At 35.8% G+C, this 17,414-nt stretch overlaps 1 protein-coding gene across 3 annotated transcripts in view; it reads right to left on the bottom strand.

The window, feature by feature from the left end:
- The window catches only part of LOC103622004 (solute carrier family 12 member 7), a 64,472-nt gene that overhangs the window by 17,976 nt on the left and 29,082 nt on the right, over positions 1 to 17,414 (bottom strand). For 2 of the 3 annotated variants that reach the window (XM_017743637.1, XM_017743638.1), the window contains exons 10-18: positions 17,167 to 17,265; positions 16,452 to 16,509; positions 13,040 to 13,214; positions 11,076 to 11,194; positions 10,286 to 10,384; positions 8,295 to 8,414; positions 6,532 to 6,636; positions 4,246 to 4,414; positions 1,559 to 1,754 (exon numbers count right to left, since the gene is read on the bottom strand). In XM_017743637.1, coding sequence (XP_017599126.1) covers positions 1,559 to 1,754; positions 4,246 to 4,414; positions 6,532 to 6,636; positions 8,295 to 8,414; positions 10,286 to 10,384; positions 11,076 to 11,194; positions 13,040 to 13,214; positions 16,452 to 16,509; positions 17,167 to 17,265 — 1,140 coding nt within the window. Of the gene's footprint in view, positions 1 to 218; positions 641 to 1,558; positions 1,755 to 4,245; positions 4,415 to 6,531; positions 6,637 to 8,294; positions 8,415 to 10,285; positions 10,385 to 11,075; positions 11,195 to 13,039; positions 13,215 to 16,451; positions 16,510 to 17,166; positions 17,266 to 17,414 lie in introns of those variants that run through there. The other variant, XM_017743639.1, reaches the window with a different exon arrangement.

The following is a 17,414-nucleotide window of genomic DNA, read 5'->3' on the forward strand; positions in this document are numbered from 1 at the left end:
TGCTGAGGAGGCCCCACCATATAATCAGCTACTGGAAAATGAAAGGTGTTATGTTCTCTTTACTGATAGTCCCTGTCATATTGTAGGGATACATGGAAAATGGAAAGCTGCTCTATGGAGTCCTATGTGGTGAGTCACAGAAGCTATTGAGGGACAAGGTGGATCAAATCAGGTTGTGGAGCTGAATGCCATCCAGCTGGCTTTAAGTAAATGCTCTGTGGCAGTGGCTAGAACTATAGAAAATGACCTTCTGGCAGCACAGAGGCAAAGCCACCTGGTCTGCTGAATTGTAGCAAGACATCACTGCCTGGGTAGAGAAGGTGGCTGTAAAAGCATGCTGTGTAGATGCATACATACCCAAAAGTCAGGCTATCGAAGAACATCACAACAACAGACAAGTGCATTGGGCAGCCAAGAATGAAGTCTCTCAGGTGGATGCGGACTGGCAACATAGGCTGAATTATTTCTGGCTCAGTGGGCCCATGGTATCTTAGGTCATCAGGAATGAGATGCAACATACTGATGGGCTTGTGATTGAGAAGTGGACTTAACCATGGACAATAAGTATGGACTACTATAGATACACCAGTTGTGAGCTCCTGATGCAGCTTGTAACCAGCCCTCCTGCCCTGGAAGACACCTAGGACAGATAGAACCCACAGTCATGGACTAAATGAACTCAAGAGACATCTTGGAGGAATGGATATTGACCGTGGAAGTGGTACTTGTTCATGTGTATATATACATATATAGATATATTAGTTGGAAGGTGTAGGATCTGGGCATGACATAAATGATATAGAATAAGGGGTGGATAATGTTTTGATTCTGGCCAGGACAGGGTTAATTTTTGCAACAGCCAGGAGGGGGCATGGCTAGGACCCAGAGGTAATTCTATACCACCTCAGGTCATTGCCAGGGGCATCAGGGTAAGGGAGTCTCTTCCAAGGAGAAGGGGCTTCTTCTGGTTGAATAAGCATGGCACCGGTTAAAAGCCAGAAGGAATGGCTGGCTGGCATGGTTCTGAGCCAGAGGGAGTGGTTGGGGTGGCATGGCTGTGGTTGAGGCAAGCTCCATGGTGGACATTTTTGCATGTGAATCACTCTCTCTTTTGTATACTTTTTGTTATTAGCACTGTTGCTCTTACTGTTCATTTTCTTATATCATTGCTTTTTCCAGTAAATTGTTCTTATTTCAACCTGTGATCATTACCTTTTGTGCCTCCAATTTTTCTCTCCAACCCAGCACAAGGGGGGTGGGAAAGAGGAAGAGGGGCAAGCAAGCAGCAGTGTGATTTGGAAAGTCTCAGTGGGAGCACTGAATTGCTGAGTAGCATTCCTAAACCATGACACTGATTATAGTAACCAACCTGGTTAGAAGATGAAAAAGCAATGCCATGGTTGAAGAGGGCTGAGAAAACCCACTCCAGATGAAATCAGATATGGAGAAGTATTCAATTGTCCACCACATGTTCAGTAGCACATTTCCTCCACACAGCAACTACACTAGTTACACAGCTGAATTACAAATGCAAATGAGAAGGTCAATAAACACATACCAACAAAATTTTTCCACGAGAAACGATTTTCTGTCTGCTTCCACGACTGTGGCCATGCCATCAGGACCGTGTTGTGCTTCATCCCTCCTAGACCAGCTGACTGAATCAAATAGGATATTCCATCTCTGAAGCTAGGAGACACCACAATCTGGCAAAATCCTTTAGTCTTTTCTACTCCCATTAAGGCCTTAACATTCTGCAATAGGAAAATTACACACAGGGAAATACAAATCATCAACACTGATAATTAACACCAGAAGGAATAACAGCATTAAATAATAGAAAAAATTTATCAACAATGTATAACCAACATGAAGAAATCACTAATTCCAAAAGAGTAAACATGATTCTATGAGAACTAGAGTCCAAATTGCTACCTCCCCAAAAGACATCACACAGTTTTTTCATTATTTTAATTATTCAGCCTTTTATTTCCAAAGAAGAATGAACAAGACATGAGTAAAAACACATAGATAAATAAAGCAACACTGCTTCAGGTAAAGTCAAAACCACTGTCTGACAAAACAACATATGTTTGGAATGATCGGTCCTTTCTTTTGGAATTGGAAGGGTTTGGAAGTGTGATGCCAAGTACTTAAGAAGAAGAGGCTGCCAAAGTTCCTTAAACACCTTTGACATTAAGAGGCTGATTATTTATCAGCTCCCAATATGGAAAAACAGATGTGCAGGAGACACTTGGAGGCACTGTCCAAATAATGACAAGATAAACAGACCAGATTAAATATACCGCACCCCTTTAATTTCAACGTGGCTCTCCTCCATTTAAACACTGACAAACATGAAGACACATAACCAGGTAATTTAAAAGAAGTATTCAAACCAATATCAAGCTTGACTAGGGAACATGAGCTTTGGCATTTATTATTTTCTGATTAAATAACTTTTAACCCCTCCATCATTATCAGTGACTCATGTGGGAGATCAACATGTTTCAGAAGGAAGAACTAATATATCAATATTTTGAATTTTACAAAAACCAAAATCTGTCAAAAATCATCAGGAACAGATTGGATCACTGCCTCAGTGTGGCTTCAGATCAGAAACTCCATTTAATAGAGAAAAAAGAGTCTTCAGAGAATTTGCTAGCAAAGCTAACAAGTATGTCTGTGCAAATATCTGTGAGGGTTTATCAGTGTAAATAGATGCTTTTTTTTTTAAAAGACAGACACAAGAATCCCTTATTTCCTACAGGTCCCCTAGAAACACTTTCCAGTTTAAATTTTCCAGAATCAATGAGGCCTCCAGATGCTAAAACTTTTACAATTCATCTTCATTTCCATTTTAAAAGCAGTAGTTTCCTGAATCTTAACACCAGGTCTGACTTGCTAGAGAACCCATGGATTAGGCCTTCCTTAAACTCATTAATTTTCCACCTCTCAGAAAAATAGCTAAGTTAGGCCATCTACAGGTAACATTTCAAATTCTTGTGAGTACACAATTTCTGTTTAAAGGGTTTTTTCTGTTTTACTTCATAGGCCTGATTTTGCATTCTTCGTCTTGTTTTCTACTCACACATGATGATAGCAACAGCTTAGTAACAACTACTTTTACAATATAGCATTGCTAGACTTTTCAACTTGTTTTCAAGTTAAATGGTGTCTTAGACCTTTTTCATGTGATGTCAAATAGGTCATCTGTCTTTTTACTTTGTTATTTTAAAAACCACTATGGATAAATCTGAATACCAAGAGAAAAAAAGAGCCAACTGCCCATTTCCCCCCAGTTTTATGTTAGCTAGTCCATTTCAAGATTTTAAATGCCCATCTATTTAAGAGATACCATGTCTGAAATAATCACAGGTGTTTTTACACAGCTTTGAAGACTATTTGGATCAAAATGGTAGACATATCAACTGTACTCTTTTGAACAACACTGCAGAAATTAACCAATTTGGAAGATATAATGGCAATCAAAACCTACTTTTGGACATTTCAATACAATACAGGAAACATGGTACTTTCTCCAAATGTTTCCCCACTCTAAAAAGATAGGAGTAGGCGAGTTTGCATAGGCCAGTAAATACAATTATTATTACTAAAGAAACATTGAAATTAAATTCAATTGTGTTTGTAAGCACAGTTGGATATAATTTTAAATTCTATGACAACTTACTATTTTTTCCTACCCATCCTACTTCCTCTGGAGATATGGGATAGACAGAAAGATAAAACAAAGGATCTCAAGAAGGATCTTGTTCACAGTATTCTGGCAAAGTCTGTGCCTAATCCTAATTCTTTTATGTTTTGCTAGAAGACTGTAGAAAATCACATCATGAGAATGATATTATGCCAAGCATTTGCATTTATTAGTTAAACATTAATTTTTTTGTTAAATATGTGCTGTTTTCTTTATAAGGCAATTTGTTAAAACTTGAGTAGTTTGTTTTTTATTTTATGTAATTTGATTGTAGGCTCTCAATATTAAAGAAAAAGTTAGGAAGTATCAGTATTGCCTCATCCTATTGGAAAATTTTATAAAACATTTTGCTACATACACCAATCCATTCTTTTTTTACAATCATTGATTGCGCTGATAGCAAAAATAGATGTTTTATTCAATATTTTACAACAGTCTGTTCTAATTCAATGTATGAGTTACCCAGATCCAGATTCAACATTTAAATACTAAGGTAAATTACAAGTATTTGCAAGCTCTCTTTTACATACCTCTTCAGCTTTCTGAGTTTCTGTACATTTATCTAAGTAGATTCCCTGAAGCACAGAACCCACAATAGTCAGTCCTTTACCAGCCTTCAACTGAGAAGTAAAAGAAAGCAATCTAGGGTGTTTCACTAACTGCTCATTATCCAAGTTTAACAAGACCAAAAGTTGAGGTCTGCCAAACAAAGGAAAAAAAAAGTTAAGTGCACACACAAACATTCATCAGGAAGAACTGGAAAATTAAAATTAACAATTAATAAAATGCAGGTTAATTGCTTAATTCAATGGAAAACAGTCAACTACTAAGTAGGTAAGCCATAATTTGCAATAGCAACAACAGTTCAGGTACAGAATAACTACATAAGCCACCATAATGTCATTTTGAAAAGCTCTCTTAAAGACCAGCTTCACATAGAAAATTATAAAATCACAGTTATTTTACCCTTCCAATGTCATCTGGTGAAACCTGCTGCTCGAAATGACTAAACACTGAATGCACACCACATTGTTTACTGCTCCATTCAGTTGGATTTGGAAAACCTCTAGAAACAGACATATCTCCTCTGGGTCACCTCTTCAATGCTTAATTATTTTATCATGTTCTCTCACTCTCCTACCCTAATCTGTTGTAGGGAATCTGACTCCATCTTCTTAGTAACCTTCTTTTAGGTTTTAAATGTTTATAAGTCAGTTATAACATCTTTTAGGCTCTTCTTCAGCCTCCTCCAAGCAGAATAAGCATAGCTCCCCTCAGCCTCTCCCCAGAGGAAACATGCTCTTGTGCTCCAACCACGACCTGTGGTCATATCTACTGGAGTTTATGTCATTCCTACACCACAGCACCTAAACATGGAAGAAATATTCTAAATGTATTCTAATGAGTGCTCCCAGTATATTTACTTCTCAATGGACTATCTATCCTGCTGTCAATACTGTCCAGCATGTCATTGCCAAGACACGCTCCTGGATTTCTATCTACTGGGAACCACAGGTCCTTTTTACCAGAGCAGCTTCTCAGTCTTGTATCACTGCTCTGAATATGCCTGTGCCAGGTACTGAACTTGCAGTTATCCTTCTGGATTTTCATGATGTTCTTAACGACCCATTCCTCTACCTGCGTAGATCCATCCAAAAGGACAGTCAACCCCTTAATCATACCAAGAGTACCTGAAGTTCAGTTTCAACTGCATACTAGATGAGAATGCATTCTATTTCCTTTAATCAATACTCAATCTACTTACTTTTCCCAAACCAACATTTATACATTTCCTGTCATTGCTACGAATTCAAAAGACTGATGAAGAGTTGGATCATACTTCCTACCTCAAAACTAGCACAGTTTAAGTTGTAACAAGATGGTTCAGTTCTAGCAATTACATTGACACAATAGAAAGGTAAGTCATTTGGAACTGAAGCAGTCAAATACTTAACAGGCTTGTCAACACTACATTACATTGGTGTCTCTGAGATGCCAAGTTCATCAGTCACAGGACAAATGGTAAAACAATGCCACTATACTGATGGACAACAGAACATTGCATGTGCATGCACTCTGTGATACTATCACTGAGCAGTGACAAGAATTAAAGTATCACATTACATTCATCAGAAATGACAATGTGCAAATGTCTTTTGTTTTTAAATGTTAAGTAATTTTTTATGTTGGCTTTGAGGAGAATTGAGTTTAACAAGTAAAAAAAATATATTGCAAAAATAGTAGTGAACATCTAACGCCATTACAGTAAAACGTGAGATTTTGTTTTAATGGTATCCAAGCAATTTAGAAAGCGCTACTATTGAATGAAGCTATATAAAAAGTATACCACAAAAATGAATTTAAACAAATAAAGGGTCCTCTGTAGATTTGTACAATGTATTTCAGAGGGAACATATACAGAAGCAAAAAAAAAAATTGCACTTATGGAAGTACAGTGTTTCTTCTGTAGAGACAGTGAGATTCAAAGATAACGCTTTCTTTGAATGTGAAAAGTCTATAAATAATCAAACATTTCAAATCTTCTGCACTTTTGCAAACCATGTCAACACCATATGGATTTCAGTTCTAGTTAGTTTGCCCATACTTCCAGCAAAGCTGATTAGATGCTGACCACAAGTCACATTCCATTTCAGTAAAATAGTAGTATTGCAATGACATCATTGCCATGCCCAAGTTAAAACATTATTTTAATGGTGAATTTCACTCCATCTTTACTTCACTGCTTTACCAGAAGTATTCCCAATATATTTACATATTTCAAGAATTATGCGATCCTGAAAAACATAGGACTCTACCTCCAGTTCTTGGTGTGAGGAGGACCGTCCTCAACACGAAGCAAAGCATAGCGAGCTGCATTCAGAGACAATCCTCGGATTCCATCACCCCATTCTTTTTCCGCTCTTCAGGATACAAAAGAGATTCAGTTAACAGGGTCCTGCTTATTTATACGAATCAAATACTTTTTCTCATGTGGAGGATAATGGAGGAAAAAAATGATCCTTTTTTTTTGCATGAATGCATGAAAAAACCTTGTCTTGCAGATTTAAATCAGGACTGAAGACTAACCAAGATGAAGCAGTTTCAGGTCATTTCAAGGTAATTTTTTCTGTATTTATAAATATTTACTATGGTCTAGTTTATTCATACTTCAAAAGCATTTTTGTAATGGTGAGAGCTACTTAAGTTGCCTTTTAGCACTAGAATGAATAAATGAAGGATAGTTAAAAGGAATTATTTTAAAGCAGCAAAATTATTAAGTGAAACTTGACTTCACATGGATTAGTAACCTATCTTGCCCTCAGCACCACCACTACAGCCTTTTCCCCTCTTTCCTCCCCAGCTTCTCTCCCAGAAAGTCTGAAGCTCCATCCATTCTCCTGACCACTTTCAATCTCCCTACATTTTCCAGTCCTTTTAATTCCAATATTAGAATATTGGTGATTGAAAGTGGTCAGGAGAATGGATTCTACAATGGCAAGGGGTCCATCTCCCTTGCCCACCCTCCCTCCAATTTTCCCTCATGAATTCTCTCTGAACTTTGCTACCTCTAGCAAAGCATCTCCTTCAACAAGGTAGATGTCCTGGTATGTGCCAACATTTGTAGAACCTATATACGAATTTGGAATTACACATAATTTTATGTATGCGCCTATATACATACAGGCAAGCAGAACTGTTACCATCTAATCTGACTTCCTCACTAAAATTGGGAAATCAATTTCCTTATCATTACCCCAGTAAATTGAGATGTTAAAATCCAGGAAAGCATCTAATCTGGAAATGGAGATATTAAAAGATGGAGAATCCACAGGGTGGAGCAGTTTATACCGGCTGATCCACTTAAGAGCTGTGCTTAATCACTCATCAAAACAAGTGGCCTAGCTTCAATTTCCTGCTCCAAGATCTTACTATTTTCTTTCAGCATAGGGTATCTTTCCTTAGAAAGGGATAGCATGCACATTTACTGATCATAATTTCCTGTAGTGTTTGTATATGTTGTTTAGTTGGGGGTTTTTTTGTGTTGTATGCTGGTTTAGTTTTTTGAAGTTTTTTTTATGAACACAGCATGCTCTTTAAGACTCATCGTTGCTCAGCATGTCCTACAAGTATCTCTTGACAAATGCATACAGTGCAAAGTATGTTGCAATTTAAAGCTTAATTCTAGAAAGCAATCAAGTCCACACACCAAAAAAAAGTAGAGTTTGAGCTTCTTCACAAGGTAATAATAATTTACAGTTCTGTAATAGTTGCTGCTTGATATTGAGAGGTAATGTTCGTGAAGTACCAAAAGTTTATACCATCATCTCTGCTCCAATGAGAGTTTCCCAGACTTATTGGTTCTTACTTCTGTCAGTTCTGGCCGTTGAAAAGTTTGGAACAGAGCTTCCAGAGAAATTCAAATCTGAAAACTTACAAGCCTTAACAGAGATAGGATCTTACCTTGTTTCAAAGAATACTCTGAACTTTATTACTTCAGTTGTATCTCTTTCATATAAAACAGCTTTTTGCTGAATGGTAAAGATATTAAATATAGAATAAATAAGATATATGGTCTTACCCTCTATATTCTATGTATTTGTATATACATCCTGCGATTAGCATGGCAATCAAAGCATAGTACCAAGAGCAAATGAACATCAAGGCAAGACATAAACTCATCCCCAGGAATGAAAGAGTCCTAAAAGAAACCATTTTTTTCCATTTTTTTAAATAGGCATGCAAATGTTCTACAAAAATAATTTCTTATTTAAGTTAACTTCCAGAAAGGCCTTTCTTCCTTCAAAGGCTATTTTTTAGCTACTATAAAAGCAAAAATACATTGTCCCAATTTTAGCTTATAAGAAAAAACTGCATTCTGAACCTTTGTGTGACATAAATAATACATCTAAATTAGATATAATAATAGATTTACTACATTTGTCAGTGTTGAAAGTTCATCAATACCTCCAAGTAAGGTCTGTTTCAAAACATATTATTACTTATTACTGTTGATTTGAATTTATGCTAAAAAAATTCTAACAGTAATAAACAACTTTGTTACTTCCACCAAAATAGTTGATTAGTTTAAATTCAGTTTGACTCATCAATTCTATTCCTCACTTCTGTTGTGGTCTGTCTCTCCGGCAATAACACAAATCAGTAGAATACAGAAAACAATCTTCTAAAAGTTATAAATAAAGAATGACTAAGCTGAAAAAATTACAGAAGTATTGCCAGACTTAAGTCTATATGCCTGGTTTGCCCACACTTACTATCAAGTATAGATGTAAATAATGTCAAAATGGACAGTTTTGTGTATACTTTTAGTCACATACAACCTCCCAAATTCATTTTCACCCAATTTCCAAATTAGAGTTAGCTTTGACTATATCGACAGAGTGTCAATAGACCCAAGTTTGGTTTGGTACCTTTAGTTTTCTTCTTTAGTACATTGAGTTCAATTTTAAACTAAGGGAATGCTTTCTACCAGTTCTGGGCACATCAGTCTTGTAGTTTGTCTAAATAAATAATAGCTGCTCTTTTATGTCTGAATTAATCTAAGACTCTACTTTCACTCAAAAAACAAAATGCCATCCCAATTGCAGCTGAACATTCCAACACCTGCTTTGGCTAGTAGTCACACAGTGAATCAGCTGCCTCACTGATGTCTCTGAGAAAAATATAAAAATGAATTGTTGCCAAATGCATGTCTCTGGAGGGTTAGGTGTCAAACTAGTATGTAACTACGGAGCAGATTCAACAAGTTTTTTCAAAGCTAAAACTGCAACATTTCATTTTCACTCAACTCTTGGAAAGGAAAAATCATAAGCAACTCTTACATCCTAAAATCACAGCAGCTTATCTACTAAATGCTCTAGTATTTAAGTTTATATTAGCAGTAAAATTTCTCAATAGAATTACTTTAAATTAAATCATGTACTTTTAACATACAGTTAAAAAAAAAAATAAAGTCGTTTCCCAATCTTAGTTTGAAATGTTTAAACTCTTAACCTCTTAAAAAAGACTAAACAAAAACCCCACACTTTCACCTTTTGTGTTATTGATCTTTACTCACTTTTTAAAAGGTTGACTTCAGTTACCAAATGCTATGTCCAAAGCATATTTTAAAACCAGTCATCACATCATCAATGAGCCAACTGGTGTATATTGAATGAGTTTTTTTTCTGTAGAAGTTTTGGGTTTGTGTATTTTTTTTGCATAACCAAAATCAAAATTGTCGTAACCTTCCTGAACACTTTTACCAGTTCTCCTTAAGTATATATACAATTCAGATTTTATGGGTTTTCATCCCCATTTTCACTCAGAAGATCTCTTGGCTTATAAGCAGAATAAAATGTCATCCTGTAACCCCTTTCCAAACCAACTACACTGATCATGAAAACATGTGGCTAATGTTATTACTATGGTGCTATTCCAAACACATGAAAATAAATTATGCTCTAACTCATTTAGGTCAGAAAGGAGATTTTGTTTTATTATTACAATAAAATCAACAATTTAGGGTGTATAGTTAGTTTTAACCCTTTTGAATGAAGAAATATTCCCTACCAGTGGTAATACTTGAAACGTGGTCTCCAGTTGGGAGTTCGCAAAAGTGTCTGAACTGCACAAGCCAGATTTACAAACATATAGCACATAAGGAAAAACCTGTTAAGAAAGGAAGAGCATTTTCTAATAAGAAATGTACTAGACAAATGTGCTTTAAAATGTAAACAGAATCCAAAAAAGGGAAGAAATGTATCCATTTTCCTGTGCACTGTGTTTACAGTGGCCAAGAGAACACAAGACATACATTAAGATTACTTATAGACTATTAGACCTCAAAATATGGTATCACCATAATATAGAACCTCAAACATGTATTTTGGAAACAAATGCGGCAAATAACTGACAATCATGGTGTATCATTTTTGTCTGCGACAGAGTTGATTTTCTTCTCTTTCTATAGTAGCTCAGATGGTATCATGTTCTGGACATCGTCAATAAAATAAAATTCTATTCATATTCTAAAACGTTGAATTGTTTTTTCTGTCTCTGTTAGATGCACTTTACTTAAATAGCAGAAATTGTTATTTGAAAATCCAAGTTTTTTTAAAAGTGGAACATATTTTTATTAGCATTCAAGACCTCTGTCATGGAAAAAATTTTTTGGGCCTAGAAATCAGTTCAACCAAAACATTTTGTTGTTTTATATTATCTGTAGGATCAAATAGAAATATAATTTGCTAGAAAACAAAGTCTAACATGTATTATTTCAAAAAGAAAAGTAATTACCTACTTAATTTAAAAATAAAATACTATTTAACTTAAGAACACAAAACACCACACTCATACTTACATTGAAAGAATTGGTGCTACACTGTCCAATGAGGCTATCAAAATTCCTATTTCACAAATACCAGCAGTGAGGAGCAGAGCCCAAGTTGGTTCTCCATTTGCTTTTCCATGACCAAATATCTATTTCAATTCAAGTTAAAAGTAAGATTAGGGAAAGCTGTTCATTATACAATTATGAACTATGGTACAAATCATGAACTAACTTACTTAGTTCTAACTGGAACTAAAAGTAGACATTGGTTACAAAGGAAAATGATGCTATCTATACTGTGGAAAACCAAAACTAAAATTGCAGAACACATATTTCCAATATAAAATATGCTTACTAATGTAAGCAATGACTACATAACATTAAAGTACTATTGCAGCTGTTGTTGAAATATTCTTAAATAAATTAAAAACCATATGCATAAGAAATTTATGCCCAGTAAAAAGCTAATATAGTTTAGGCCAGTATTTTTTGTAACACAGAAACGAGGTGTCAATTCAGTCCTTATCAACATAATAACATAAGGAGGACTTGGATAAGACTATGATCCTGCACAGAGCCCTACCCAAAACCATTTTGCATGTGGTAATTTCCTTTGTGGAGAATTCTATCCAGCTATACTGGTGACAGATGGCAAAATGCTTTGCCTGAAGTTCCAGTGGTATTTATTCTCCTCTGTATTTCTCCATTCAATTACAGAAATTAAGTCCTTATTCATTCTCCATACTGTCTTCTTTAGCTTCCTGTCCTCCATCAATTTTCCTACCATTATATTAAAATCCCCCTTTTTTCTACTCATGTTTCAAGTATTTTGGGTTTTTTTTCTTAAATATATCATACTCTTGCTTCTGTAATAATCTCCTTTCATTTCCTTGATTGTCCATTCAGTAGCCATATCACTCCAAAACTGCAAGTGCATCCTCAAGTATCAAATCCCTCTTTAAATATACTGCTTCTCTTCAATTCCCTTTCTCTCACTTCCCAAACCACAAATCTTTTCCTTTTGATTCTTCACTCCTTTCAAGTCTAACTCTGAAGACACGTAATCATAATGTCACCCTCTCTGTACCAAATTTTTGCTTCAGGCAAAAGTAAATTTTTCTTGTTTCTCTTTCTCTATACTACCCAGCACTCACAACTTATTGCATTATAACCCCTTTCTGTTGACAAGTCGAACTCCACCACTACTCAGTCCCTCCACCCTAGCATACTTAGTGTATTTACTTCCCGTTACAGATACTGATACTCTTGCAAGTCTTGAGGTAAGCTTTCAAACTCCAAACTTCCCCACAGAGATCACAGCTTTACTCTCCAGACACTATTATCTTTCAGAGTCTTATTTACTAATTTTTAATTCGAGTGTTGTTGTCTGGGTTTTGCAGAAGCAGCCAGCAAGAATTCTCTCATCATCTTCTGTTTGCCAGCTCCCTTACTTTGAGAAAAATCTGATTTATTTCTTCTTAAAACATGCACAGAGGTGTTGGAACAAATCTTCATGTTTGGAGTAATGGGATAGAATTCTACTGTTATAGCTTTGCTGACTTTGTTTACCTTACAAAAATGAATAAAAATTAGGTTTATATCTCCATAATATAAGAAGTATTATGCATTTCCATAGTGAGATTAAGTAACTCTGTTCACAAATACAAGCAGTAAACACAGCCTGGAGTCTAGAATTTCAGTTATTAGTTGCTTCTTAGTTCATTTATTTCCGTTTATAGAATACTATATTCTCAGTTTGGAACCACTAACTTTCATGTGTAAGAACAAACATAATTAAATTGCACTGCACAAAAGTACTGAAGCTCAAACTTTTTCCTACAATAGCCTGATCTATTATTCTACACAAATAGAACTGAGTTCCAAATCTTCTCTTCACATTCTACAGGAACAGCAGAAATAATGCCTCATATTTTTTTGTCAAAACAGAAGTCACATGGGAAGTACTGTAACAACAAGAACAAGAAAAATCTCACTTGGATAAACGGTACAATGCCATCTCTTGCAATGGCCTGCAACAGCCGGGGTGCACCAGTGAGACTCTGGAGACCAGCGCCACATGTTGAAAAGAATGAACCAATCACAATAACCCATGGAGAAGGCCAGGCCAGTGTACCAACCACCAGATTTCCATTAACTGCTTCTCCAAACCTTACGAAAGAACAGGGGAAACAAAAATAATTAAAACAAAAAAGAATCAGTAAGCGTTAAAATAACTTTTATTATAGTTTCAACACCCACATTTCAATGTTTTTGGACAACAGCACTTTTTAACAATAAACACTATGTTACAGTACGCACTATAGGATTTCCCAACCAAGCACTCTCTCTTTACCGTGCTGTTTTAAAGAAGATAGTAAAATTGCTTCACATTAAGTGCTGCCTCTAAGCAGTTATGCAGCAATTACCAAATATCTTGGCAAACTTTTCAGAATTAACAGCAATAGCAGGAGTATGTACATAAGTATCTTACAGATTCTTGTGACAGTTAGGAACTAGATTGCAGAAATCTGTTCCACTACTAATACAAGTATACTCTGGGGCATAAGCAGGAGATTCACAAAAAGTATTAGCCTTTCCTTTTAAAAGTGTGACACTGACATACAACAAGTAAACAGAGAAATTACTAGACACAATGATTTTGAGTTTTCCACATCTTCTGGCTGTTTCGCTACCTGACGCAGTTTTTAATTTACTACAGCAAACAAGTGGGTAGAAGTCAGGAAGAGGCGCTTTCATCACAGTCCTGAGTGTCCCATCCAATACTACCTCCACTATCTTTTTTAGATACTTAATTTTATGTTAATTTAGGCATGACTTGAATAAACTACAAAAATGTTATTCCTCGCTCACCCCTCCTTCGAATTGACAGTTTTGTTTTAAAAGCAAGTAAGGTTCTTGTAGTTCATCTTACTGCTGTTAGTAAGCAGCCAAAATTTATTTTAAGGCTATCTCTACTGTGATACCACTGTTATTTTTTCCCAATGAGTTCAGGTTTTCCAAAATAAAAGGAAAAGTCTACAGAAATGAAAGAAGATAAAAACTAAGAAAAATTAAGTGCTTTTTATCTTTTCAGACCTGCTATTAAAATAGGGTCAAGAAACACAGCAATAAAGTGAATAAAATAAGTCAGTGTTCAAATTCTTGCTTATGCCCAAGTTTGGATGCATGACTACATATATTTTCAGCAAAGGGGAAAAAAAAAGGTAAATCACACTCCTCAAAATTATAGGACAAAACCCATATTGTGCTTCTATATCAAGATTTATATAACTACATATTTATTCTTTGTTCAAATTCTAATGCCTGTTTTTTAAATTAAACACAGGATAGGAATAACTTGAAGAGATGCAAGAAACAGAAAAATGTACAACCTACTTTTTTCCCATTGCAGATATAACAATCATAATGAAAAAAGCCTCAAACCCCAGTTTTTAAACCAGACTAAAAATCCATACACTTTACTATTCTGCTGGATTTCAGCCACATAAAAACTGGCAGCAATGTAAATGAAAGTTCATGGATTCAAGGCTCTTGCTGCTATGCAACCTGCTCTAATGATAGATAACATCTTGGAAAATTCCCTTCCCCCTGCCCTGTAAATTTAAAAAATGTGAGTTTATAGATATTAGTTCTGCATTAATTTCTTATTTCAGAATTCACTTACTATTTCCTAGGCAGTTTGATTTGACTTTTATATTTACTTTGAAGAAACAATTACCAGGTATTTTCACTGATGCGGCAATATAATTTTAAAGTAAAAATCACAGAATCAAAGAACAAGTAAGGTTGGAAGGGACCACAGTGGGTCACCTGATCCAACCTCTCTGCTCAAGCAGAGTCATGCCAGAGCACATTGCATGGGATTGCATCCAGATAGTTCTGTAATATCTCCAGTGAGGGAGACTCCACAACCTCTCTGGACAATCTGTTTCAGTGCTCAGTCACCCGCACAGTAAAGAATTTCATCCTCATATTCACGTCGAACTTCCTGTGCATCAGTTTCTGCCCATTGCTTCTTGTCCTGTTGGCTGGCACCACTGACAAGAGCCCAGGTCCACCTTCTTGGCACCCCTCCTTTACTTACTTAAATACATTGATGAGGTCCCCTCTCAGTCATGTCTTCATAAGGCTGAACAGGCCCAGTTCCCTCAGCCTTTTCTCGTAAGAGAGATGCTCCAATTCCTTTATAATCTTCATAGCCCTCCACTGGACCTCCAGGGACTCCATGTCTCTCATGTACTGAGGAGCCCAGAAATGGACACAGCAATCCAAATACTGCCTCACCAGGGCTGAGTAGAGGGGCAGGATCACCTCCCTCAACCTGCTGGCAATGCTCTTCCTCCTAGTGCAACCCAGGATTACACTGGTCTTCTTGGCCACAAGGGCATACTACTGGTCCAGTATAGAACCCTGGGGGACACAGGATTCCAACTAGACTCTGCCACTGACCATGACCCTCTGGGATTTGCCAGTCAGCCACTTCTCAATCCACCTTACTCTCCACACTTCTTGAGTTTGCCTATGAGGATGCTGTGAGAGACAATGTCAAAAGCCTTTCATGGAAGAAGCCTGCTGCTTCTTGTATTAGTTTGATTAGAAACCAGCTTTTAACTTCCGGTTTTCCTTCTAGACTAATGAAATAAGTAGTCTCAGCATCAACTTCACCACCTTTTAAACAATACCCCACTGCCACAACCAAAAGTAAACGTGGGCCTCAGTAGAAAAGAGAACCAGACACCACCAAGAAAACAAATGTGAAACCTGACAAAAATTTCATCTTAACCAACTTCTCCTAACGGAGAAATTGATCAAAATCTGGAGATTTTCTTCATGCTCATATCCATCACATTTATTCCCTTCATCCTTCATATTAGGCCTTAAATTTGTCAGGCAACTACATGCTTGAAAATCGAGATGACTCCTGATGTAAAACTGAGATTTTAAAACAAAAAATAGTCATATGTCTAGAGGAAATCATAATGGTGCACTGCAGTCTTACAAAGTCCCATTGTCACGTAACCCCCAAATTTTTAAATTTGTTCTTCAAAAGCCTATTACTTCTCCCAAAGTAATATCCCCTTATCCCCATGCATCAGTTCTGCAAATACTAATTATGACTTTCTTTGTCAAGAACATTTTATTAGGCTGGTTCAACTTCAAACATTTATCTTAGGTTCTGCTTCTGCTTCTTGAAGGCATAAAGTCTGGTAACCTGACCAGTTTTTGCAGCCATCTCAGTTTAACAGACAAGCTTTCCCTCCAGTTTTAACCTAAGCAAAAGAAATATATACCATATGCATATTTCACAGAAGAGCCATTAATAAGTCCTATTAATATAACTTATGATTATACTCCCTGTAATATTAGAAGTTGAATACGACTTACTTATCTCTTAATATCACACCTTCTATACAGGCACCAAACAACACTATACAGGAGAGATCTGTTACTGAGACTGAAGGAAGATTACTCTCTAAAAAAATCACATAGAAAAAACCCCACCACTTTTCACCTAGGTATGAAATGAAAACATCCACAACAATGAAGTGTATGTGCATTTCCTGGTTGCTTTTTTGTTTGTTTGTTTTAGTTCTTCCATGCTACAATTTTTTAGTTTATGTTCTTCATGACTGTATTTGATTCATAGCGATTTGTGAAGTATTGGAAATCGCCAGTTCATATATCATGCAACAGAACAGGTATTTTCTCATACAAATAAGCAAGTACTTGTGTACACTAGGTTTTGAAGGACCGACAACTTCAATTGCTGGTTGTTTGTTTTAAGATCTGATTATACTGAGTATAACAACAACCTGCCAACTGAAACAATGCTAAAAACCTTTGGATCGCTTGACTAAAACCATCAATTATATATTGGAATTTGAAGCACTAGTAGAATATAGTATATAATTGTTAATAAATTTTGACATATTTTAATAATATTTATAAATAATACTGATATTTTAGACAAATATAAAATATTTCTTTTCAGTTTATATTTCATTCATTTTATACTCGGGGAACTCTAATGACTTTCCAGTAAAAATTCTGTTACACCTACAAAATGTAGACTAGAAAAAAGTCATAGTATAAAGGATACAAATAAAAGATGTAGTCGAAATAGCCAAAATCGTTCCAGTAGGAATAGATTTCTGAGCATCCTTTAGATCTCCAGATCTGTTTGAACCTGCCATAATACCTTAAAAAGGGACAAAATTTATGTCATAAAAACAATTAACAATAATTCCATGTTAATAACTAATAGAATATGAACATCTAATTTTAAGCCAAATTTAACAGAGGGATTACCAATGAAGCAGGCTACAAAAGTATAATATAATCCTTCAC

Source organism: Corvus brachyrhynchos, unplaced genomic scaffold (genome assembly GCF_000691975.1).
Source record: "Corvus brachyrhynchos isolate BGI_N302 unplaced genomic scaffold, ASM69197v1 scaffold49, whole genome shotgun sequence".
Lineage (NCBI taxonomy): Eukaryota > Metazoa > Chordata > Aves > Passeriformes > Corvidae > Corvus > Corvus brachyrhynchos.